Raw genomic sequence first — 24917 nt, 5'->3', positions numbered from 1 at the left:
ATGCATATTCGTCTCCCTTTCAGCACCAATTGGTAGATTAAAAAATACTCTGATTTTAGGTTAATTTTAGTGTTAGGAAAGTATGCATGAATCAAAACAGGTTTGGAGAGCCTTTACGCACAAAATATATTGATTTATCCTCTAAATTGTCATATTCAAGGTCAATCCATGAAATATTGGAAGGTGGAAAAAAGTGTGCAATAAACGTTGAACAATAGTCCATAATCTACCTAATCTACCCTCACTAATCATGTGACTGTATGACAACGGCCCAGTCGTCGTGAACCGTTGAATCAAAACATGTTCTACACCCTAGTTCTTGAGTTGTCCATAATGAGTTAATGTTTGGAGTCTTCACAGATCGTGTGACATAAAACACTACCATTCTTTCCTTACATGAATGACATGTATGACAGTGTTATTTGTCATTTTTAAGCCCTGTCTGTACGAATAATAGATCTCGGGAAAATGCACTGTAAGTGTAACTATGCATACGTTTCATTGTATTATGTTTTGTCGTGAAACAGTTCTCATGGGCACACAAATCCAAAATAATTATAGGCCTTTGCCATTGCAAAATCGAATGCTTTGACCCGAAAGAGTCAACCATAGGCTTATTGTCATTAACGTATACTTGTTGGATGGATTCGATGCGCATTGTTATCTAGCTGTAGGCTGTAGGCTAGTCTATTGAAATTATCGACCATCATCACATGGTCAAAACATACAGACTCAATGGTTGCTAAAATGGGAAGATGTCTGTCCATGATAGGGCGTTGCTCTGCCTTCTTGACATCTCAGTCGACCAGACTACATGCCCTCGTTTTTTCGCACCTGGATTACTGCCCAACTGTGTGGTCATGTGCGGCAAAGAGGGACATAGGTAAATTGCAGTTGGTCAAGAACAAAACAGCACATATTGCACTTAGATGTACACAGGGGGAAAGCTCCAGTAACACGCATGTCAGTCTCTCCTGGCTCAAAGTTGTGAAGAGATTAACTGCATCACTATTGGTCTTTGTGCGATGTATCGATGTGTTGAAGGTACCGAAGTGTCTGTTCAAGCAGTTGGCCAACAGTTTGGACACTCATCGGTACAACACAAGACATGCAACTAGCGGTCTCTTCACAGTCCCCAGGTCCAGAACAGAGGCTGGGAAGCGCACAGTATTATATAGGGCCATGACTACATGGGACTCTTTGCCACCCCAGATAACTCAAGGTAGGAATATATATATATTTTTAAACAGTTAAAAGAACACCTTACTGCACAAAGGGGACTGTGAAGAGACAGTCGTTTTATATATTTATTTATTGTAATTTGCCATGTATTATGTATTAGATCTAGATATTGTGTGTATGTATTGATATATAGGCTATGTATGACGTTTTAAATGTATGTATTTCAGTCCTTGACTAATAATGTACTGTACTATGTATTATGTCATGTTTCATAAGGACCCCAGGAAGAGTAGCTGATGCTTTTGCAGCGGCTAATGTGGATCCCAATAAATACCAAATACCAAAGGTGATCCAGTAAAGAAAACAGGTAGAAAATAATTAAGATAAATAAATGGTCTACTACTTCTGGCTACAGATGGCACGGATAACACCAGTACCCGCGCACCTGAACAACGTAGCAATGAGCGCGCTAAACAGCTGAATGACTAAAGCAAACGATGATACAATAAATATAATTCATTGGAATAATGGCTTTTTTTATCAAGGTCGCCTGGCAAACAAATATGCATAAAGGAGCTCAGCTGAGGCTGAAATTCAGCACTAGGCCTACCAGCTGGGCAGGTTTCCCACATATATATTTTTAAACCATGACAGAGAGATGTTCGTTTCATTGGAATATTTTATTTTCATATTGACCACTGTAAAATATATTTACCACTGCTTTTTAAAGAAATATGAGAATGGCTAAATTAGCATTATGTGAAGACACGCCAAATTTAGACTTTTGTTGCATTTAGGGGAGCTAAACTCCGCCGACTCGCCATTAATTCGTACCATGGAATTAAATCAAGGACAGAATACCATACTGTTCTCATGCTTATGTTCAAATTCAGAATATGCATAGAGAGAAAAGTGCATAAAACGGGAATTGCGTTCCATTTACGCACGCTTAACTCAGGTCGGAATCTGCCCATAGATAGGCACAATATGTTCCATCATGCTCATTCAAATACACCCGAAGTGTAATGTACAACAACATTGATTAAAACTCTGTTTCCAGTAACATAAAACAACCACAATATAAATTATTAATGTCAACAATATTTTAAGAGTTTAAAACATGAAAACGGGAACGTGGTTGTTGTCCTTGCTTCCGCTTTTTCACCTTCACTGTTGTTGTGGATGAGAAAAGTCAGAGCAGCCATGGGGAACTCCCTGCCATGGGTGTATTCAATAGGAACCAAACGGAACCAAACGTGCAGACACGGGAGGGTTCAATCTGAATTTACCCAATACGAAATTTTTGTTACGATTTGCTACAGTTTGCACTAATGAATATACGCAATAAAGTAGGTGGTGGGCTGGTTCCTGGCAGACACAGCAAGATGACTAAACGGAGCAGAAAGGGGAAATGATTCTTCGAGCATTTGTCTGTTCTGTTTGAATGCTTTTGGTGTTATAGGATAGTCTACGGAGCACGATATCAGGTAAATGTTTCCGATTAGGTTTCGAGTTGTTTCAGTCCTGTTATTTAATTTAGCCTACTGTACGCTAGGTTGTGATGAGATGCGTTTTGCTCATCAAGTTGAGTTTGGGTTGTTGGGCGAGTGAAATTTTGAGCTGCTTTATTTCATTTGAATGTTAATTATTCCTTAAATGTAATATGTTGCGTCTGTTTTCTGTTACAATAAACAATGTCGCCAATATACAGTACCAGTCAAAAGTTTGGGCACGCCTACTTATTCAAGGGTTTATCTTTATTTTTACTATTTTCTACATTGTAGAATAATAGTGAAGACATCATAACTTTGAAATAACAAATATGGAATAATGTAGTAATCAAAAAAGTGTTAAACATATCAAAATATATTTTATATTTGAGATTCTTCAAAGTAGCCACCCTTTGCCTTGATGACAGCTTTGCACATTCTTGGCTTTCTCTCAACCACCTTCATGAGGAATGCTTTTCCAACCGTTTTGAAGGAGTTCCCACATATGCTAAGCACTTGTTGGCTGCTTTTCCTTCACTCTGCGGTCCATCTCATCAAAAAAACATCTCAATTGGGTTGAGGTCGGGTGATTGTGGAGGCCAGGTCATCTGATGCAGCACTCAATCACTCTTCTTGGTCAAATAGACCTTACACGGTCTGGAGGTGTGTTTTGGGTCATTGTCCTGTTGAAAAACAAATGATAGTCCCCCTTTGCGCAAAACAGATGGGATGGCGTATCGCTGCAGAATACTGTGGTAGCCATGCTGATTAATTGTGCCTTGAATTCTAAATAGATTACAGATAGTGTCACCAGCAAAGTACCCCCACACCATCACACCTCCTCCTCCATGCTTCACAGTGGGAATTACACATGCTGAGATCATCCGTTCACATACTCTGCGTCTCACAAAGCCATGGCGGTTGGACTCATCAGACAACTTGGACTCTGTGAAGCATTTTATTTGGATTGCAATCTGAGGTGCAGTTAACTCTCATAAACGTATCCTTTGCAGCAGAGGTAACTCTGGGTCTTCCTTTCCTGTAGTGGTCCTCATGAGAGCCAGTTTCATCATAGCGCTTGATGGTTTTTGGACTGCACTTGAAGAAACGTTCAAAGTTCTTGACATTTTCTGTTTTTGACTGACCTTCATGCCTTCATGACTGTCATTTCTCTTTGCTTATTTGAGCTGTTATTGCCATAATATGGACTTGGTCTTTTACCAAATAGGGCTATCTTCTGTATACCATCCCTACCTTGTCACAACACAACTGATTGGCTCAAACGCATTAAGAAGGAAAGAAATTCCACAAAATAACTTTTAACAAGGCACACCTCTTAATTGAAATGCATTCCAGGTGACCACCTCATGAAGCTGGTTGAGAGAATGCAAAGCGTGTGCAAAGCTGGCATCATGGCAAAGTGTGAGACTTTGAAGTGTCACAAGAATCACATAGTTTTGATGTCTTCACTATTATTCTACAATGTAGAAAACAGTACAAATAAAGAAAAGTGCTGTTCCACTGGATGTCAGAAGGTGAATTCACCAATTTGTAAGTCGCTCTGGATAAGAGCGTCTGCTAAATGACTTAAATGTAAATGTAAAAACCCTTGAATGAGTATGTGTGTCCAAACGATTGACTGGTACTGTACAGTAGGTGTGTACGTGCGCTTGTGTTTTGGCTTGACACATTTGCCATGGTGTTCAGTTGGTGCACCGAAAGAAACTTGTCATATTGCATTCTCTTGTCTAGCCTACCGTAACAGTAAAATACATGTAGCCTCATGAAAGAGATTACAGAGAGACGACAAGTCATAACCTCAGCCTATAATTAAATGCTTGGTAAAGGTTCAAGGTGTGTTAAAGGGTGGTAGCCGCAACATGTAGGGGGTGCTGAAAAAACCCAACATATTAATTAAAACATTGAAACATTTACTTTCTTCACAAAAGTAGTGCACTGGGCTTTTAATAGTCCTGTATCGTCTGCAGCGCCAATAGGTGTCATATAATTTCCTCTTATAGAATGGCCTTAAATTGCCTTAATAGAAAGAGGGCTTGTGGCTGTTATATGTTTAAATCAGATATGCTGCACTTAATACAGTTTATGCAGCTCACTAACTTCTTTAAGGCATGTAAAAGTCATCAATAGCTGAAATTTCTTGAATGACCATAAAGAATGAAAACTGCACTGCTCTAGCAGGATTCTGCTCTACAATATACAGTAAGTAGGATGAAAGAGAGGAGATGATAAGGAGATCATTTAGTAACTCTCAATATTTCCCTCCCATTCCAGGTAGGATGAGAGACAGACTGGTAGACCTGAAGGGGGTGGCCCCCGCTTCTTCAGACAAGGACGAGGGAGGCCAGGGTCGGGGCACTGATGACGAGGAACAGCTGGAGCACCAGACAGTGGTGTTCGAAGGCGAAGACATGATGGACAGCATCTTCAGAGAGGTCCAGTCAATCAGGAAGGAGATCGCTCTGCTCCAGGTGGATGTGAAGTGCCTGGGCAAGCAGAACTCCCGATTCCTCACCTCTGTCCGGAGGATCAGCTCCATCAAACGAGACTCCAATGCCCTGGCCAAGGGCATCAAGACCCGGGGGGAGGGCATCTACACACGGCTGGAGAAGATCGGCATGCAGCACAAAGAGCTGGAAGAAGAGCATGGTGCCAATTCTGCTCTGGTCCGCATGGTGCGCTCACAGTATGTTTCTCTCACTGGGGCCTTCCACGAGGCCATGTCTGAGTACAACCAAGCAGAGATGGGCCAGAGGGAGAACTGCAAGACCCGGATCCAGCGTCAGGCAAAGATAATGGGCAAGGAGGTGACCGGAGATCAGATTGAGGAGATGGTCGAGACGGGAAAGTGGAATGTGTTCTCCGACAACCTCCTGGCGGACGGGCGGACGGCGCGATCAGCGCTTACGGAGATCGAGAACCGGCACAAGGAGCTGGTTGAGCTGGAGAGTCGGATCAAGGACATCCATGAGCTGTTCTTTCAGATGGCTCTGCTGGTGGAGGAACAGGGGGCCATGGTGGACAACATAGAGGCCAACGTAGTCGCAACAACAGACTTTGTGGGCAAGGCCCAGGCTCAGATCAAGCTGGCGGTGAAGTACAAGAAGAACAACCCCTGTAGGAAGTTGTTCTGTTGCTGTTTCCCATGCTGCAACAAGTGAGGCAGACAGACTGATATTAGTGTTATTGTTTTATCTCAAGTCAAGATCCTCTCAAAAGTGTTTTCATGGCCATGACAATGTATTTATAGAAGTAGAATTAATCCATTTGCAGTTGTTTACACAAGTATGCACTTGATCCTGAATATTTTCAGATGTACAGTATGGGTGTTCCAATGTACACTGAGTGTACAAAATATTAAGAACAACTTCTTAATATTGAGTTGAACTTACTACCATTCCCAACTGAAAGGCACTTCAGTATTTTGTCTTGCCCATTCACCCTCTGAATGGCACACACACAATCCATGTCTCCAGACTTAAAAATCCTTCTTTAATCCGTCTCCTCCCCTTCATCTACACTGATATAAGTGGATTTAACAGGTGACATCGACAAGGGATCATAGTTTTCACCTGTCATGGAAAGAGCAGTTGCTCCTAATGTTTTGTGTACTCATTGTATGTTTAAAATGATTTATGCAGTTTGAATGAGGGTGCCATTGTGTATGTCATGCAGCTATTTCTATCTCTTATTGTACATTAACACCCTTGCCTAGCTGGCGTTGGGAGAGAAGACCCAGTATCTCGATGACAAACTGCTGAAGCTAACATGCCATAGTGTGATATGGGATGTTCCATTTCTTCAATGTTGTAAAAATAAAAATTTGGTCGGTGCTCCAGGCTGGCATTTAACAGAATACTTGATTAGTCAATCAAGAATGTTTACTTGAGTGCAGTTCAAATGTTTCCTTCTCCCACTATTCCCTTTAACCTTCAGCTGTATTGAATGTTTGATTATTTGTCCATTTTTTATATTATTTATGTTTTATGACAGGATATTGTGATTTTTATGAATACAAAACGCTGTAGAATGGCCCTTTGTGTTTCATTTGAGCATCTATTTTTTTGATGTACACAATTACTTGATCATGATGCGTCATTCTAAACGCATAATTGTGATACATTTGAGTTTCTTTTCTTGGAGACACAACCGTTATTGCTACACTGACTGATATTGCAACTGAAGGCAACCTCAAAATGACTCAACAGGATTTTACATTGTGAAGAAAACGAGAATGTGCCTAAATTTTTCCATTGTATAGTGCACATCACATGCAGATATCCAAGAGACCATTGCTTTTTTTAGTGCCCATCGTGAGTCAAAAACAGACTCAGAAAATTCTCATCAGATTGCTGTGACGTGTAAGGCTGACTTTCAACGTCTGTGTTCCATAAACCCACCAGCAAGTGAGGTACCTATCTCTCTGTTTCGACAATCGTCCAATCCTAAATCAACCACTCACTGCTCCTTCCCCACATATATCTAATGATCCCGCTGTGTAGATCTGAAATGATTGGATGCGTAAACGATATAGTAATACTTCCACTATATGGACATCCATGAACTGTTCTTTCAGATGGCTCTCCTGGTGGAGGAACAGGGGGCCATGGTGGACAACATAGAGGCCAACGTAGTCGCAACAACAGACTTTGTGGACAAGGCCCAGGCTCAGATCAAGCTGGCGGTGAAGTACAAGAAGAACAACCCTTGTAGGAAGTTGTTCTGTTGCTGTTTCCCATGCTGCAATAAGTGAGACAGATAGAGACCAATAGTTTTATTGTTTTATCTCAAGTCAAGATCCTCTCAAAAGTGTTTTCATGGCCATGACAATGTATTTATAGAAGTAGAATTAATCCATTTGCAGTTGTTTACACATTTATGCACTTGATCCTGAATATTTTCAGATGTACAGTATGGGTGTTCCAATGTACACTGAGTGTACAAAATATTAAGAACAACTTCTTAATATTGAGTTGAACTTACTACCATTCCCAACTGAAAGGCACTTCAATATTTTGTCTTGCCCATTCACCCTCTGAATGGCACACATACACAATCCATGTTTCCAGGTTTAAACATCCTTCTTTAACCCGTCTCCTCCCCTTCATCTACACTGATTGAAGTGGATTTAACAGGTGGCATCAATAAGGGATCATAGCTTTCAACTGATTCACCGAGTCAGTCTGTCATGGAAAGAGCAGGTGTTCCTAATGTTTTGTACACTCAGTGTTTAAATGATTTTGTTTAAAATCAGTTTGTTTAAAATGATTTATGCAGTTTGAATGAGAATGTGCCATTTTGTATGTCATGCAGCCATTTCTGCCTCTTACTGTAGAAGATACATTTTATATTAACACCCTTGCCTAGCTGGTGTTGAGAAATGACCAAGCATCTTGATATCAAACCGCAGAAGCTAACATGCAAGTGTGATATGGGGTGTTCCATTTCTTTAATGTAAAAAGAAAACACTTGTTCGATGCTCCAGGCTTGCAGTTAAAGGAATACTTGATTAGTCAATCAAGAATGTTTACTTGAGTGCAGTTCAAATGCTTACTTCTCCCACTTGTCCTATAACGTTCTGCTGTATTGAATGTTTGATTTTACTTTTTTTTTGACAGGATATTGTGATTTTTATGAATACAAATGCTGTATAATGGCCCTTTGTGTTTCATTTGAGCATCCATTTTTGATGTACACAATTACTTGATCATGATGCTTCATTCTAAACTCATAATTGTGATACTTTTGAGTTATTTTCTTGGAGACAACTGTTATTGCTACACGGACTGATATTGCAACTGAAGGCAACCTCAAAATGACTCAACTGGATTTTTACATTGTTAAGAAAACAAGAATGTACCTTGATATTTCCATTAAATAGAACACATCACATGCAGATATCCAAGAAACCATTGCTATTTTTAGTGTACCGCATGAGTCAAAAAGAGACTCATAGAATGCTCATCAGATTGCTGTGACATGTAGGCTAACTTTCAACGTCTGTGTTCCATAACCCCACCAGCAAGTGAGGTACCTATCGCTGTTTGACAATCGCCCAATTCTCAATCGACCACTGCCCCTTCCCGGAAGATATCTAATGATCCTGCTGTGTAGATCTGAAAGGATTGGATGTGCAAACTATATAGTCATACTTCCACAAGTCAGTTGGTATTACATAATTGAGCCTCAACCTACAGTATAGAAGGTAGAACACTAAATTATATTAAATATAATTCAATGTGCCCGATGTTTTAGAATGTGAGTCAATCACTTAGGCTACAGGAAGGTTGCGGCATATGGTCGGTCATTGGGCAATCAAGCTTTGCCTATACCAATGCTGCTGCAGCAGGCACTTATCAAGAGAGCACGTGGTCATCCCTACTGCCTCTGATCTGACGGATTTACTAAACACAAGTGCCTAATTTGTAAATGATGTCTGAGTGTTGGTGTGCCTCTAGCAATCTGTACATTTTAAAAACAAGCTTTGCTTAATATGATTTGAAATTATTTATACTTTTGATACTTAAGTATATTTTAGCAATTACATTTACTTTTGATACTTAAATACATTTAGAACCAAATACTTTTTAGACTTGCATTCAAGTAGTATTTTACTGGGTGACTAACTTTTACATGAGTAACTTTGTGTTAATTTATCTATACTTTTACTCTGGTCACACTGTTCTCCCCAATGAAATGTTTGCCTAAAGACATCAAGGGAAAATAATACAAAGCACATCTTTCAAATAACTGTACAATTGACTGCCCAATATATACCGGATCGTCATCAAGGAAATGTATTCTTTTGATAGAACACATTGTCAAGCGTTTGATTTGTATCTGTTGATCAGGCTGAAGTCATTATGGTCAATCGATAGTAGTCTCGCAAAATCGTTACAATAGAATGTCAGAGTAGCTATCTGCTTTGCTAATCACAGTAGCACCCGCTGCAACGACATATAATGCCGTTTGATTAAGATAGTTTTTTTTTTTTACATTGGAATGTTACACTTTTGCGAGTAACATGCAAGAAAATGATGAACCTTTTCAGTACATATTGATATCCATGATCTGTTATTGGCCGTTATTTCGACGCAAACCAGGATGGCCGAGTGGTTAAGGCGTTGGACTTAAGATCCAATGGACATATGTCCGCGTGGGTTCGAACCCCACTCCTGGTAATCAGCGCGCTTCTTTTGTTAATAGAACAAAGGAATGTCAATACTACTAACGATATGCGGAAAATGTATTCACAATCTGAAATAGTTACAGCGCTACCACTGTCCATTATATTGTCAAGTGGCCGGAATAACAATTGAAATACATGTCCTCAAAGATGGAAGGCAGGCGGAGATCAGGTGGGACCATTCTAGCCAACGAGAGGGCAGATACGCGAACAACAGGACATAGAGATTAGATTGTTAGGTTAGATTGTTTTGAAACTTCTGTATGTGTGATGTCTACTGTTATTTTTTATTGTTTATTTCACTTTATATATTATATACCTTACTTGCTTTGGCAATGTTAACACATGTTTCCCATGCCAATAAAGCCCCTTGAATTGAAATTGAATTGAATTGATTAGATAGAGAACTCATCTTTGTATCGGTGCTATTGTCGTATCTGTGACAGCATGGGCAGCGCCATTGAGGCTGAATGAGTCTCCCAAAACAAAAATGGCGAAAGCCCACCATGGCATTGTCCCTTAAAAAGGTTATATCAATCTAGTCCTCTATCTATTTCTATGACAACAGGCACAACTCAGATATAAAGTTGTTTTTTCAAAGTTGCAAAAATGCCACGTGCGTCCACTTGCATCAGTGACTTCAGAATAACCTAAACATTATGAAACTGCTATTAGATCAAATTACCAATTACATTTTTTGTTGACCAAATTCGAGCCTCTCTCACAAATCTCCATACAGATTTTGGTCTGAGTAAAACATAGTAAAACCAAAGTTGATGGATATACTGACCCTAACAATGGGAGTCGCCCGATAGGATACTCTCAATTGTATATCTGTAAAAGTTTGTGAGGGTCTTAGGGGCTAAGACAAATTTCTTTAGCCTCCTGAGGTTAAAGAGGCTCTATTGTGCCTTCTTCACCACACTGTCTGTGGGTGGACCATTTCAGATTGTCAGTGATGTTTTTGCTGAGAAGCTTGAAGCTTTTCAACTTCTCCACTGCGGTCCCGTCGATGTGAATAGGGGCATGCTCGCTCTGTTGTCTTCTTAAGTCCACGATCAGCTCCTTTGTTTTGTTGACGTTGAGGGAGAGGTTATTTTCCTGGCACCACTCCAGGGCCCTCACCTCCACTCTGTAGGCTGTCTCGTCATTGTCGGTAATCAGGATATACTGTTGTGTCGTCTGCAAACTTGATGATTGAGTTAGAGGCGTGCGTGGCCACGCAGTCATGGGGGAACAGGGAGTACAGGAGGGGGCTGAGCACGCACCCATGAGGAGCCCCTGTGTTGAGGATCAGTGTAGTGCAGTTGTTTTTTCTTACCTTCACCACCTGGGGGTGGCCCCTCAGGAAGTCCAGGACCCAGTTGCACAGTGCTGGGTTCAGACCCAGTGCCTCAAGCTTAATGATGAGCTTGAATGGTACTATGGGGTTGAAGGCTGAGCTATCGTCAATGACCAGCATTCTTACAAAGGTATTCCTCTTGTCCAGATGGGATAGGGCAGTGTATAGTGAAATGGCAGATAGATCTGTGGATCTATTGGAGCGGTATGCAAACTGAAGTGGGTCTAGTGTGTCAGGTAAGATGGAGGTGATATGATCCTTAACTAGCCTCTCAAAACACTTCATGATGACAGAAGTGAGAGCTACGGGCGATAGTCATTCAGTTCAGTTACCTTTGCTTTCTTGGGTACAGGACATCTTGAAGCAAGTGGGGACAGCAGACTAGGATAGGGAGAGATTGAATATGTCTGTAAACACTCCAGCCAGCTGGTCTGTGCATGCTCTAAGGACGTGGCTAGGGATACCGTCTGGGGCAGCAGCCTTGCAAGTGTTAACACGCGTAAATGTCTTACTCAAGTCGGTCACAGAGAACGAGAGCTCACAGTCCTTGGGAGCGGACCGCGTCGGCGGCACTGTGTTATCCTCAAAGGGGGAAAAGGTGTTTAGCTTGTCCAGAAGCACGACGTCGGTGTCCACGACGTGGCTGGTTTTCCCTTTGTAATCTGTGATTGTCTGTAGACCCTGCCGCATTTGTCTCGTGTCTGAGCCGTTGAATTGCGACTCCATTTTGTCTCTCTACTGATGTTTAGCTCGTTTGATTGCAGGATTTACCCAAAAGGCTCAGACTTTTCTGTTTCCGTCGACTCGGTCCGGCACCCGTGTCTCACTGGGCCATGGCTCTGGCAGGCCTGCTCTAACTTGGGGCCAAAGCCAGACCACTGGTACTTTTCAGCTGGCATTTACATAACATTGGCTAACTGTGAATATTATCTTCTCTTCTCACGAAGCAACAGTTTTGATTATGCAGAGGCTGTTGATTCTGCTCTTCACAAGTCCTCACAGCCCTAGCTATGGAAACAATTTCACTAGTATAACAAAAGTGTGTATACACTAGTGTAACACTGATGTTAGTCGAAAAAGCAGCATTGGATGCTTTGTGAATATGGGCCCTGGTGAAATGTGTGATCTTAGGCATGTTCCCACTATCAGCCCCCCTCTTTTCTTTATCTCACCTCCCAGGGGACCTGAGCCCCTGGTCATGCTTCCGTTCCGACTGCAGGATGACAAACATCCATCATTATCCATGACTACCATCCACATGCAATCCACCACCACTTTCCTAATAAACACTCAATGTATTGTACATGGAACAATAAAGTTTTCTATATATTTGATTAATAATCCCTTTTTGTCACTAACAGATTGTACACATAGCAACATGCTTGACTGATGTTTTTTTTGAACATATCTTTAGGCTTTATGGGGGTGCTGCTGTTGCCCATCAAATTTCATATTATGCCAATATGTCGAGATTGTCAATATGGAAGATGGTGCTGTTCAGAATGACAAGTTCATGACAGTTGATGTTCACAGGACTCTCCAAATGTCAACATTGAACGAGCACCATGGATGAAGGAGGGGAAAACAGCTTTGCTCTACCACAACTTCACCGAATTGTGAACAATTGCTGCATCTAAAATAAATACATACACTTTTTTCATTCTGTTTCTTTATGGTGGATGTGATTGATTTAGCAGGTTTATAATAATGTATTGTTTTAAAAATGTTTTTAAATATAGAGTCAGCCACTGAGTATTTTAGGTTGTCTTTTTAAATATTTGTTAAGATAATATATTGTTATTTTGTACATGTGAAACAGTCATTCGTTTTGGGATAGACTATTACCTGTAAATGTCAACTACCCTTTTAAAAAAAAGTTGTGAAATTATACATATAAATCTTAATTTACCAGGAGAGATAGTGGACAGGCAAACATAAGAATCATCATAGACACCCTTGTAAAGTATTGTGTGATATTTAATAGAGTGAAACAAAATGTTTTATATGCTTCAAAACTACAGATTTAAGGACACTGACGTGGTAAACAATGGCATAAAAAGTCTTAAAGCAGTGAAGAGAAAAATACATGTACAACGGTTATTTCTGTATTAGTATCACCCACAGCAGCCCATTAAAACACTTAGGTAGAGCAGAGGACTTACAGCATGTGGGTTTGCAATTTTAACTGTGCAACACCACACAGGCCTCATTCCTCGCAGTGAGGAGGGTACCAGAAATAAATGATTAAAAACATAATTAACGAAAGAGCACACAGGGCCACAGCACTTCAGTAGCACGCAGACACCGACAATATCCCTCGCCGCATTAATACTTTCCACTCTTGCCTTGCTCTTGCAGCACCACAAATGGCAGTATGTTACCTTCATAATATAAACAATGCATTTGTTCCACCTCACAATATAAATATGCATTTAAAAAAAAATAATTTTTACATTGTGATTTGACATGCAAATAATGGCTTTTATCTGCTTCGAAATAACCCTTTTATTGTAGCCTGAAAGAATAGCTATTGGCTCAGAGCTTTTACATCACGTCAGCCAGAAGATGTCAGTGTCACACAGAATAACCTAGTTGGAATCACATTTTCTCTACCTCTGTGTCATTTCAATATCCTGGCATAGCTAACTAAATTCAATTTACAACCATTGTGACAAATGCATTTTTACATCCATTGTCCAACCTGAATGTGAACTAAGGCAAAGTCAATTGTGTTGGGCCAGACTGGTTCCTCAGTCAATTCTGCTGTGCACATACAGTCTATGGCTGGGCTGGTCCTGACCCATGGCTGTTGACTCCTTTGCGGCGTCTACGGCCATGTATCAGGCCTATGGCTGGGCTAGACTGGTGGTGTAGAGTTAGGAGACAGTTCCCGCCCATTCAGTCAGTTCTGTTAGGGCAGATTGGTTCTCCAGTCCTTCAGTCAGTTGTGCCGGGCCTATGGCGGGGCTAGGCTGGTGGTGTAGAGGTAGGAGACAGTACCAGCCTGTATCTGGAAGGTCTGGCCCTGGATATGGTGGCTTGGGATCTGTTCACTGGTCTGACTGATTGAGATGGGCTGGCTGCTCTGGCTGTTGATGTGGATAGCCTGGGCCTGACCCTGCTGCTCTCTGCTCATCTGCCCCAGTATGGTGCTCTGGTCCTGGGTCACAGCCAGCTGAGAGAGGGTCTGGTGCTGCTGCTGCTGGTGCATGACGTGGAGCTGCTGTACAGAGCCAGGGCCAGGGAGGGAGCCAGGCCTGGGTGCTATGTGCAGGGGCTGGGGCGGCCCGTGGTGGGCCTGAAGGTGCTCCATGTCCTCCTTTGATAGAGTGATTACATGCATCTGTTCAGGCTGCCCTGCGACCCCAACCCCGTTGGTCATGTGTCCGTCCTGCAGCACGCTGATAGTCTGGATCTGCTGGTTGTGATGGTCCACGCTGCCCTGAATTGAAAAATAATAATAATAATAATTTGGATTTAACGTGCCATTCAAAAAACCAAAAGGACAAGGTCCTAGCCCTTTATTGAGCCCTAGAGGGGAAACCCAGCATTGGACAAGCATAGGACAATACAGATACATAGACATACTGTACATCAACACACATAGACCTGAGTACTGATGGCTGGTGTGTCCAAAAAAGCAAGGGACTGTACATTATATTGTCTGTGTCCCAAATAGCAACCTATTCCCGACGGGCCCTAGTCAATAGTAGTGCAGTATAGGGAATAGGGTGCCATTTGGGAAAAGACCATTATTGGTTCACTTTACCTGCGTGACCAAGGCCACGTTTTGCATGTGTCCTGACGGCTGGGTGAGGAGGGTCAGTCTGGAGTGGGCCTGGTCTGCCGCCTCAGAGACCCCACCCTCTGTTGTGGTAATAATGCTGATGCCCTGATCATGCCCACAGTGACTGGGCACAAAGTTGAGGTTGTTGAGATTATCCACATCTCCAGTCACAACCAGCTGTATCTCCTGCTCTGGGTGACCAGGTAGCTGGTACTGCTGGAGCTGTAGGATGCTGCGTACCTGTGTATAGATGATGTCATGTGTTGTAGCTGATATCAATGACATACTTCACGAAGGATGCCTACGATGACTGCCTGCAGTGTCACAAAGCTCTGAGTGGACCATAGTGTGGTTTTGAAATCTGTCATTTTGTATTGTCAATTAAGACTGTAATATTGTGGTGTGGCACTAAAAAAAAAATGTCCTAACTCTTACCTCCTCCGTTGCCCCTGTGGTGACCCCAGCCTCCTCTTCCACCACCCCAGCCCCGCACTGGGTCTCCTCGGTGGTGATGGTGACTACGCTCTCCTTGTTGTGGGTTTTGGTGTGGGTCTTCAAGTTGTCCAGGCGAGCGAAGGGCAGGTTGCAGAAGGAGCAGGTGAATGGCTTCTTTCCGGTATGGGAGGCGACGTGGCGGCGCCTGGCACTGGCATCAGAGAATGACTTGTTGCAAACGTCGCAGACATATGGCTTCTCTCCTCTGGAAATACAAACACGTTCACACTGGTAAATGGATGTGGACTGGATCACATTTTTCATTCATGTTTGTCGTGGAGTCTTCGCGTGTAGAACACATTCGTTTATAAGCCCCTTTTGAGTTTGTGATTCTCACATGCACATAAATTGCGTCATGTTTTTTGCATGGAAATAAATAAAATAAACATGCGGTAAGGGTGTTTTTTCCCCACCATCTCTCAGGATTGGTGTAAATCCTTTCTATGACAAGACATGGTGGAATAGCTCAACCTTGTATGAGTCATATCTCACCTGTGAATCCTGATGTGCGTCTGCAGTGTGCTCTTGGCTGTAAAACACTTTCCACAGATCTCACAAGTGAAAGGCTTCTCACCTGTCACGAGATCAGCAACAACTTATTACATAGTAACACACTAGAATTTGCAGAAGTTAAACCTCGTCTCACTCTACCTGTGTGAGTTCTCATGTGCTTCTTCAGTTGAGCTGCATCCATGAACCTACGTTGACAGTGCGCACATTCTGGTAAAGATTTACCCGTATGGACCCTGTGATGGCTCTTTAGTTGTCTCTTCTGGCTGAACGTCTTTTCACATTTGTCACAGCTGAATGTTTTCTCCTCTAGGATTTAAAAGAGAGAATAAGAGTCCAAGTACAATTAATTAAAAGGCAAAATTCGTACTTTGAGTTATTCCGAATGTGAAAGCCGAATTGAAAAGGGATACACTTTATATACGTTTTGATTGAAGTTGTATACCCCAAGAAACGCACTAAATCATTATCACTCGCTAGAAGTCAGTCAAGTAGGCAACCTGTGTGTAAGTTCATGTGATCCACTAGTGAGTGTTTGGTGGACAGGGCTTTCGAGCAGATGGTACAGACGAAGGGTTTCTCTCCAGTGTGCATCCGCTGGTGAACCAGGAGGGTGTGCTTCTGTGTGAAACTCTTTCCACACGCAAAACACTTGAAAGGCTTTTCACCTGGAGGGAACATTTTAAAACATTATTATCACTCAGGCCTATGAAATAATATGCTTTAATCTAATTGGAGGGATATAGTCACAGGCCTCGCCTGTGAGGAACTTGTCAGAAATAAATGTGTTCTAGTAATTCTGTCTATAATGAAATGGAATTGGCCAATAAAAACAATCCTGGAAGTAGTACAGGTCCCAGGCCTCACCTGTATGAGTCCTTTGATGTATCTTTAAGAACAGGTGGTTTTTGAACACTTTCCCACAGTCTTCACACCGTGCCTCTGTGTTGGGGTATTTTCTCTTCCTGCCCCTCTTCCCTGGTTCTCTGCATTCAGACGTAGTGTCGTCCCGGTCACCCACCCTGTAGCCCTTAAATTTCACCGGCGGTCTGATCTTCCTCTTACTCTGCCGCCTAGTACGGGCTGATCTAGGATCATAATCTGCATCATCAGAGTCTCTTATTGGAGAATCCAGTTTATCATGTGACTCAACCAGACATTCTTCAGGGTCTACACAGTCTACTGTGACATCATCGACTGTAACCTGCTGCTTTTCATTGGCTGCATCCTGGATATTGATGATATCACTTCTTACTTCCTGTTTATTGGACTCTTCCAACGGCTTCACCGACATGTCCACTTCCTTCTTCCTGGGACGACCCCTTTTCCGTTTCGGCTGCATCGCTGACGATGTCCCTTCTCCCAGTCCATTACCTTCTCCGCTGTCTGTGTTCACTTCCGGTCTCACCTCGAAACCAGGACAGGTGATGTTACTAAGGCCCCTCCCCTCTACACCTGGATAGGTAATGTTCAGGTTATGGTCCGCGTGAGCTTTCACAAGGTCACTAACCTCTAGGAGTCTGGCCAGGTCTAGTAGCTGCTCGGTAACACTCTCCTCCACAGATACCTGCAGGGATAGAAATGGAGAAAAGAAAATCACTCAAGATTCTTTAATTTTCAGTGCACGTCAAAATGATCATACTCCTTGATTTCAATGTAAAATGCACATTTACAGTGGCAAGAAAAAGTATGTGAACCCTTTGGAATTACCTGGAATTCTGCAAAAAAATGGACATAAAATTTGATCTGATCTTCATCTAAGTCACAACAATAGACAAACTCAGTGTGCTTAAACTAATAATACACAAAGTATTGTATTTTTCTTGTCTATATTGAATACATAAGTTCAACATTCACAGTGTAAGTTGGAAAAAGTATGTGAAACCCTAGGCTAATTACTTCTCCAAAAGCTAATTGGAGTCAGGAGTCAACTAACCTAGAGTCGAATCAATGAGACGAAATTGGATATTTTCGTTAGAGCTGCCCTGCCCCATAAAAAACACTCACAAAATTTGAGTTTGCTATTCACAAGAAGCATTGCCTGATGTGAACCATGCCTTGAACAAAAGAGATCAAAGAAGACCTAAGATTTGTTGCCTTGTATAAAGCTGGAAAGGGTAACAAAAGTATCACTAAAAGTCAGTCCACCGTAAGACAAACTGCCTAGAAATTGAGAAATTTTAGCTGTTGCTACTCTCCCTAGGAGTGGCTGTCCTGCAAAGATGACTGCAAGAGCACAGCACAGAATGCTCAATGAGGTTAAGAATCCTAGAGTGTCAGCTAAAGACTTACAGAAATCTCTGGAAGATGCTAACATCTCTCTTGACAAGTCTACAATACGTAACTCTCTAAACAAGAATGGTGTTCATGGAAGAACACCATGGAAGAAGCCACTGCTGTCCAAAACAAACATTACTGCACGTCTGAAGTTCGCAAAGGAGCACCTGGATGTTCCGCAGCGCTACTGGCAAAATATTCTGTGTGTGGAGAAAAAAGGCAATGCACACCAACATCAACACCTCATCCCAACTGTAAAGTATGGTGGAGGGAGCATCATGGTTTGGGGCTGCATTGCTGCCTCAGGGCCTGGACAGCATGCTATCATCGACGGAAAAATACATTCCCAAGATTATCAAGGCATTTTTGCAGGAAAATATCTGTACGCCAATTGAAGTTCAACAGAAGTTAGAGGATGCAACAGGACAACAACCCAACAGACAGAAGTAAATCAACAACAGAATGGCTTGATCAGAAGAAAATGTGCCTTCCGGAGTGGCCCTGACCTCCTGACCTCAAACCGATTGAGATGCTGTGGCATGACCTCAAAAGAGCAGTTCACACCAGACATCCCAAGAATATTGTGGAACTGAAACAGTTTTGTAAAGAGGAATGGTCCAAAATTCCTCCTGACTTTTGTGCAGGTCTGATCCGCAACTACAGAAAACATTGGGTTGAGGTTATTGCCAAAGGAGGGTCAACCTGTTATTAAATCAAAGGGTTCACATACTTTTCTCAACCTGCACTGTGAATGTTTACACAATGTGTTCAATAAAGACATGAAAAATTATAATTGTTTGTGTGTATTAGTTTAAGCAAACTGTGTTTGTCTATTGTCGTGACTTGGATGAAGATCAGATCCAATTGTATGACCAATTTACGCAGAAATCCAGGTAATTCTAAAGGGTTCACATACTTTTCTTCCCACTGGATGTAAAATGTCAAAATTATTTTGGTTTTCCCCTGGAATTTCACTTCACAAAACCCAGTTACCATTACCCCCATTTCCACCCCTACATACCTGGGCACTGTAGATGAACTCTAGTACAGCTCCAAAGGTCTCCGCCGCCATGCCGTCCAGCCTGTAGGTCGACTGGCTGATCTGCTCCTCAGCAGTGAACATGAGGGAGAAGTAGTCACTGCTGGCGGCCAACAGGGCCTTATGTGCTTTGAAGTGCACATCTTCTACGATAAGGGTGATGTCACACAGAAGCTCTCGCTTTCTCAGCTTGTCAAATTTGCAGAGGATGGTGTCCTTGTGTGTTGTTGAATGAATGGCTGTGTGGGAGGTGGGTGTGATTGGGGTCTTCCCAGACATTTTCTTGAGGATGGATTGTGAAGTATGATTCTAACCAAACCTCACCACCTGCAACAAAGTGAAACATAATTGGAAAGAAATAGGCCTAATACAGTGCAATAAATTGTATGGAATATGTTGATTGGCGCAAAGCTGTGGCGTGATCATTATAATTCACACTTCATAATTGTGAGATTGCTTGAAATGTACCTATAGCCCATCCATGTCATTTGAACTTTTCAGGGCTCATGACTTCACTCAGAATTTGCTACTGCAGCCTACAGAACAACGAGTGCTCCAGGCTCTCACTATAGAAAATATGTATCTCTTCTTTGTTGTTGCGATATTTCACATATATACATTTTGTCGATCAACAGCTGTTTGAAACCTTAGTAAGAACGGTTGAAGAGCCATAGGACAGAGCAATTTAGCGATCACTGGTCACTAAGTCACAGGGAAGTGTGCGCATACATTTTTGCATCGTTTCAAAACAGCGACACAACACCGGCGGGCGCCATGTAAAGCTTTTTACATTATACACAATGAATGCACTGCAAGTGGAACCCAAAATCTAAACAAAACAACAATGTTCAATAAAGAGACGAAGAAACTTTCTCAGCATTTCTATGATTGCTGCAAACACTGCAATGCCTTAAAAAAAGATATCAAGCTTTCAGGACCTTACCGTCTCTTCTTCGCAAGTTATTCAGATTATCGCGAGATGTAGAGGTTGTTCGCGGGTGTTTCATGTTTCTCGCAGTTTGAATCCACGATCTTTATAAGCTTTGGTTGGTATAATTTTCACTGCATTAATCTATCCACGGTGTTGTTATATCTATGGCCAGGATCAAGGAAACGTTTGTTAATGGGAGTCAAATAGTCATTATTATACCTCCGTGGTCGAATCTTTTACATGATTATTACACATGTTGTTGAGGCGAATCTTTATCGATCTCCAGACTCTAGTCGTGCCTGTTGTCTGACAAAGGTCAACTGGAAAAAGCTTGTGAGACTTTCTTCCAGTATCAATGATGTACATATAAATCATTGGTCAGTATCCTAGCGTTATTTAACAGATTTTTTTGGATCAACAAAATAAATGCTTCAAAACTAAAAATAGAATCTCTGGTTTCTTTTCAGGACTTCCCCCCTGCACTGTCAGAGCGTCCCACCAGAGGCGTATATGAGCAGCAATTCTATGCAATGATTCGGGTGTTCATATACAGAGTTTTACATGAGTTGATAACCTCGCACAGCCTGCAGATAGGTCAACCATTTTCTGGAGAAGTTATGTTATGGATCATAAGACTATGGGCAAATAAGTGTTTTATCTGTACATTAACATGCTTTAAAATTAATATTTGAATGTTGCGCACTTAATTGAGTCAAGTGGAGGGGCTGTGGTTTTACAAATAGCATATTTTAATTGCTGTGTAAATCAACCTTAACCAACCCACTTACCCTTAACCTTTAGCCAACATAGGGATGTCTGGAACACTGACCTGTTGTTTTGATAAGGATTTTCATTTGATCATACTCACATTAATGTATAACCTAAAGGTATTTGCACATTTAATAAATAAACAATTACTTATTGGTTTCTGATCGCTTCATGTGAAGTGGGCAGACAATAAGATAGAGAACTTTGCTATGCTATAAGAGGTGTACCAGGCTAACGACAGTTGAAGTCAGAAGTTTACATACACCTTAGCCAAATACATTTAAACTCAGTTAACAATTTAATCCTAGTAAAAATTCCATGTCTTTGGTCAGTTAGGATCACCACTTTATTTTAAGAATGTGAAATGTCAGAATAATAGTAGAGAGAATTATTTCAGCTTTTATTTATTTCTTTCAGAATTGAGGTCAGGGCTTTGTGATGGCCACTCCAATACCTTGACTTTGTTGTCCTTAAGCCATTTTGCCACAACTTTGAAGTATGCTTGTGTAACAGTATAACTTTAGACCGTCCCCTCGTCCATACCCGGGCGCGAACCAGGGACCCTCTGCACACATCAACAACAGTCATTGCTCCCAATTTTCCAAGGTGTTTAAAGGCACAGTCAACTTAGTGTATGTAAACTTCTGACCCACTAGAATTGTGATACAGTGAGTTTTAAATGAAATAATCTGTCTGTAAACAATTGTTGGAAAAATTACTTGTCATGTGTAACAGTATAACTTTAGTCCGTCCCTCCCCTCGCCCCAACCTGGGCTCGAACCAGGGACCCTCTGCACACATCAACAGTCACCCTCGAAGCATCGTTACCCATCGCTCCACAAAAGCCATGGCCCTTGCAGAGCAAGGGGAACCACTACTTCAAGGCCTTAGAGCGAGTGACGTCACCGATTGAAACGCTATTAGCATGCACCACCGCTAACTAGCTAGCCATTTCACATCGGTGCACATGCACAAAGTAGATGTCCTAACCGACTCGCCAAAACTATAGTTTGTTAACAAGTCATTTGTGGAGTGGTTGAAAAACAAGTTTTAATGACTCCAACCTAAGTGTATGTAAACTTCCGACTTCAACTGTATGTGTCACTGCTCTAGGTTGATTAAAGTAAATTATAGTAATTAATTCACTATGAACTAAAGTAAATAATCAGAAAAGATCATCCCCAGTTGATGGAACCATTACTCCTCCCTCCCTGACAGAAATGCTATCAACACATCTCTGTGCTTCACGCGTAACATGGACCTGAATCATTGCTACTATCCCTTATGGGACGACTACAAGGGCCTCCCCCGCCCCCCCCCCCCTTCTGCAAATCAGATCACGCCTCCATTTGGCTCTTTTCCACCTATAGGCAGTAACTTAAGCAGGAAGCTCCCGTGGTAAAGACTGTTCAACTGTAAAGACTGTTGTTTAACAGTTTTTTGGTTACTACATGATTTCATAACACAAACTTGTAAAAATAAAGAAAAACCCTTGAACTTTTGACTGCATCTTATGTCGAGTCTTATTGAAGCCTAAAGCCTTTTCTTTTGGGGTGTTGCTATAGGCCACCAAATGATGGCAGTCAGTATCTAAACAATGCGTGTGAAATGCTTGATAGTGTATGTGATGTCTACTTTCTTGGGGACCTGAATTTTGACTGGTTTTCATCAAGCTGTCCACTCAAGGGAAAGCTTCTCACTGTAACCAGTGCCTGTAATCTGGTTCAGGTTATTAATCAACGTACCAGGATGGTTACAAACACTACAGGAACAAGATCCTCCACATGTGTCGATCACATTCTTACTAATACTGTAGAAATTTGTTCTAAAGCTGTATCCATACCCATTGGATGCAGTGATCCAGGAAATATCCAGGAAAGCCAAAGTTCTCGAAAGCTGGGCCTAAAATAGTATATAAGAGATCATACAACTCATTTTTCTGTGACTCTGATGTGGATGATGTTAAAAATATCTGTTGGTTTGATGTGATTAATAAGGAGCATCCAGACACTGCACTTGATGAATTTATGAAATTCCTTCTTCCAATTATTGATAAACATGCACCTGTTAAGAAACTGACTGTTAGAACTGTTAAGGCTCCATGGTTTGATGAGGAATTTAAAAAACTATGGTTGAAAGAGATGTGGCAAAAGGAGTGACTAATAAATCTGGCTGCACATCTTACTGGCTGACTTACTGAACATTTAGAAATTGTGACTAAACTCAACAAGAATAAACTGTATTATGAAGCCAATATTAACAATATAAATAATGATGGAAAAAAAACTTTGGAGTACTTCAAATGAAATTATGGGGAGAAAGACAAATTCAACTTTCATCGCATCAATGGCTTTTTCATTACAGTGAACCAGTGAACCATCATATTCATGCATAAAAAAGCAAATAATGAAAGAGAAGCATTGCACGTTAGAATTTTGTAAAGTCAGTGTGGGAGAGATGGAAAATTATTGTTATCAATCAATAATGACAAACCTCCTGGCATTGACAACTTCAATGGAAAGCGACTGAGGATGGTAGCTGACACTATAGCCATTCCTGTCATGTCTAATCTGAGTTTAGAGGAAAGTCTTTGTCCTCAGGCCTGGAAGAAAGCCAAAGGAATTCCTAACCAAGAGTGGTAAAATGGCCTTTCCTGGTTTTAACAGCAGACCTATAAGCTTGCTGCCAGCTCTTAGAAAACTGTTGGGAAAAAAATGCTGTTTGATCAAATACAATGCCATTTCTCTGAAAACAAATCAACAACAGACGTACAGCATGCTTATAGAGAAGGGCACTCAACATGACTGATGATTGGTTTAAAGAAATTGATAATACGATTGTGGGAGCTGTACTGTTAGATTTCATGGCAGCCTTTAATATTAACCATAACCTGTTGTTGAAAAAAAACGTATGGCTTTTCAACCACTGCCATATCGTGGATTCAGAGCTAATTAATATAACTCAAAGGGTTTTCTTTAATGGAAGCGTCTCTAATGTCAAACATGTAAAGTGTGGTGTACCGCAGGGCAGCTCTCTATGCCCTCTACTCTTGTATATTTTTACCAATGACCTGCCACTGGCATTAAACAAAGCATGTGTGTCCATGTATGCTGATGATTCAAATAGATATACGCATCAGCAACCACAGCTAATGAAGTCACTGAAACCCTCTGTTTTGGAATGGATGGCCAGTAATAAACTGGTTCTGAAAAACTAAGAGCATTGTATTTGGTACAAATCATTCCTTAAGTTCTAGGCCTCGGGTGAATCTTGTAATGAATGGTGTGGCTGTTGAACAAGTTGAGGAGACTAAATTACTTGGCGTTACCTTAGATTATAAACTGTTATGGTCAAAACATATAGATTCAATGGTTGTAAAGATGGGAAGACGTCTGGCCGTAATAAATAGATGCTCTGCTTTTTTGACAGCATGCTCCAAAAAGAAAGTTCTGCAGGCTCTAGTTTTGTCTTATCTTGATTATTGTCCAGTCGTGTGGTCGAGTGCTGCAAGGAAAGATCTAGTTAAGCTGCAGCTGGCCCAGAAGAGGGGCACGTCTTGCTCTATATTGTAGTAAGAGTGCTGTTATAAATACTATCCATGCCAGTCTCTCTTGGCTAAGAGTTGAGACTGACTGCATCACTTTTTGTAAGAAACATTGTGTCGAAAATCCCAAATTGTTTGCATAGTCAACTTACATGTCAACTCACTTGGAAAGTGAATCAAACAGTTCCTCGAGCGCCGCTCTGCCCAATTCCTGTGGTGGGGGAACCGTTTGAAAGAGTGATAATTGATTGTGTAGGTCCATTGCCAAAAACCAGGTCAGGTAACCAGTTCCTACTAATATAATGTACAGATCGCTTATGTGAAGGGCTCGGCGAATGTGGTTGCTGA

General features: G+C 41.5%; 2 protein-coding genes and 1 non-coding gene across 7 annotated transcripts; 2 read left to right on the top strand and 1 right to left on the bottom strand.

Annotated features, from left to right (window-relative positions):
• The first annotated feature begins 946 nt into the window (after nucleotides 1–946).
• LOC135507895 (syntaxin-11-like) lies at nucleotides 947–8348 on the top strand. 3 transcript variants are annotated; one of them, XM_064927656.1, is made up of 3 exons: nucleotides 951–1222; nucleotides 1459–1549; nucleotides 4965–8348. In XM_064927656.1, the coding sequence occupies exon 3, from the start codon at nucleotides 4970–4972 to the stop codon at nucleotides 5849–5851; it is 882 nt and encodes a 293-aa protein (XP_064783728.1). In that variant the 5' UTR covers nucleotides 951–1222; nucleotides 1459–1549; nucleotides 4965–4969; the 3' UTR covers nucleotides 5852–8348. The 3 variants fall into 3 exon arrangements, with proteins under 3 accessions (XP_064783726.1, XP_064783728.1, XP_064783727.1); XM_064927654.1 differs by lacking the exon at nucleotides 1459–1549 and having other exon boundaries at nucleotides 947–1222; XM_064927655.1 differs by lacking the exons at nucleotides 951–1222; nucleotides 1459–1549 and adding an exon at nucleotides 2542–2669.
• Nucleotides 8349–9788: 1440 nt separating this feature from the next.
• Nucleotides 9789–9871, top strand: trnal-uaa (transfer RNA leucine (anticodon UAA)). The gene has a single exon. It is a non-coding gene; the product is annotated as a tRNA-Leu (tRNA).
• Nucleotides 9872–13174: 3303 nt separating this feature from the next.
• zbtb24 (zinc finger and BTB domain containing 24) lies at nucleotides 13175–20344 on the bottom strand. 3 transcript variants are annotated; one of them, XM_064927653.1, is made up of 9 exons: nucleotides 19795–20344; nucleotides 19309–19653; nucleotides 16878–17577; nucleotides 16511–16678; nucleotides 16152–16319; nucleotides 15993–16074; nucleotides 15441–15705; nucleotides 14988–15245; nucleotides 13175–14660 (listed from the first exon to the last, which is right to left on the bottom strand). In XM_064927653.1, exons 2-9 carry the CDS (start codon nucleotides 19603–19605, stop codon nucleotides 14175–14177), a joined length of 2424 nt encoding a protein of 807 aa, XP_064783725.1. In that variant the 5' UTR covers nucleotides 19606–19653; nucleotides 19795–20344; the 3' UTR covers nucleotides 13175–14174. The 3 variants fall into 3 exon arrangements, with proteins under 3 accessions (XP_064783725.1, XP_064783724.1, XP_064783723.1); XM_064927652.1 differs by having other exon boundaries at nucleotides 20270–20327; XM_064927651.1 differs by having other exon boundaries at nucleotides 19309–20318.
• Between the last annotated feature and the right edge of the window lie 4573 nt (nucleotides 20345–24917).

Source organism: Oncorhynchus masou, chromosome 21, assembly GCF_036934945.1.
Source record: "Oncorhynchus masou masou isolate Uvic2021 chromosome 21, UVic_Omas_1.1, whole genome shotgun sequence".
In the NCBI taxonomy this organism is placed as follows: domain Eukaryota; kingdom Metazoa; phylum Chordata; class Actinopteri; order Salmoniformes; family Salmonidae; genus Oncorhynchus; species Oncorhynchus masou.
Note: the sequence above shows the minus strand (reverse complement) of the source record. Positions and strands in the feature narration are given on the sequence as shown.

Bases quoted from the DNA above. Each gene is read 5' to 3' on its own strand.
- LOC135507895 (XM_064927654.1), top strand. From the start codon at position 1,183: ATGACTACATGGGACTCTTTGCCACCCCAGATAACTCAAG. The intron at 1,223-4,964 runs GTAGGAATATAT...CTCCCATTCCAG, and splicing joins GCCACCCCAGATAACTCAAG to GTAGGATGAGAGACAGACTG.
- zbtb24 (XM_064927653.1), bottom strand. From the start codon at position 19,605: ATGTCTGGGAAGACCCCAATCACACCCACCTCCCACACAGCCATTCAT. The intron at 16,320-16,510 runs GTTGCCTACTTG...TTTAAATCCTAG, and splicing joins TCACATGAACTTACACACAG to AGGAGAAAACATTCAGCTGT. The intron at 15,706-15,992 runs GTGAGATATGAC...TTGTATTTCCAG, and splicing joins ACGCACATCAGGATTCACAG to AGGAGAGAAGCCATATGTCT.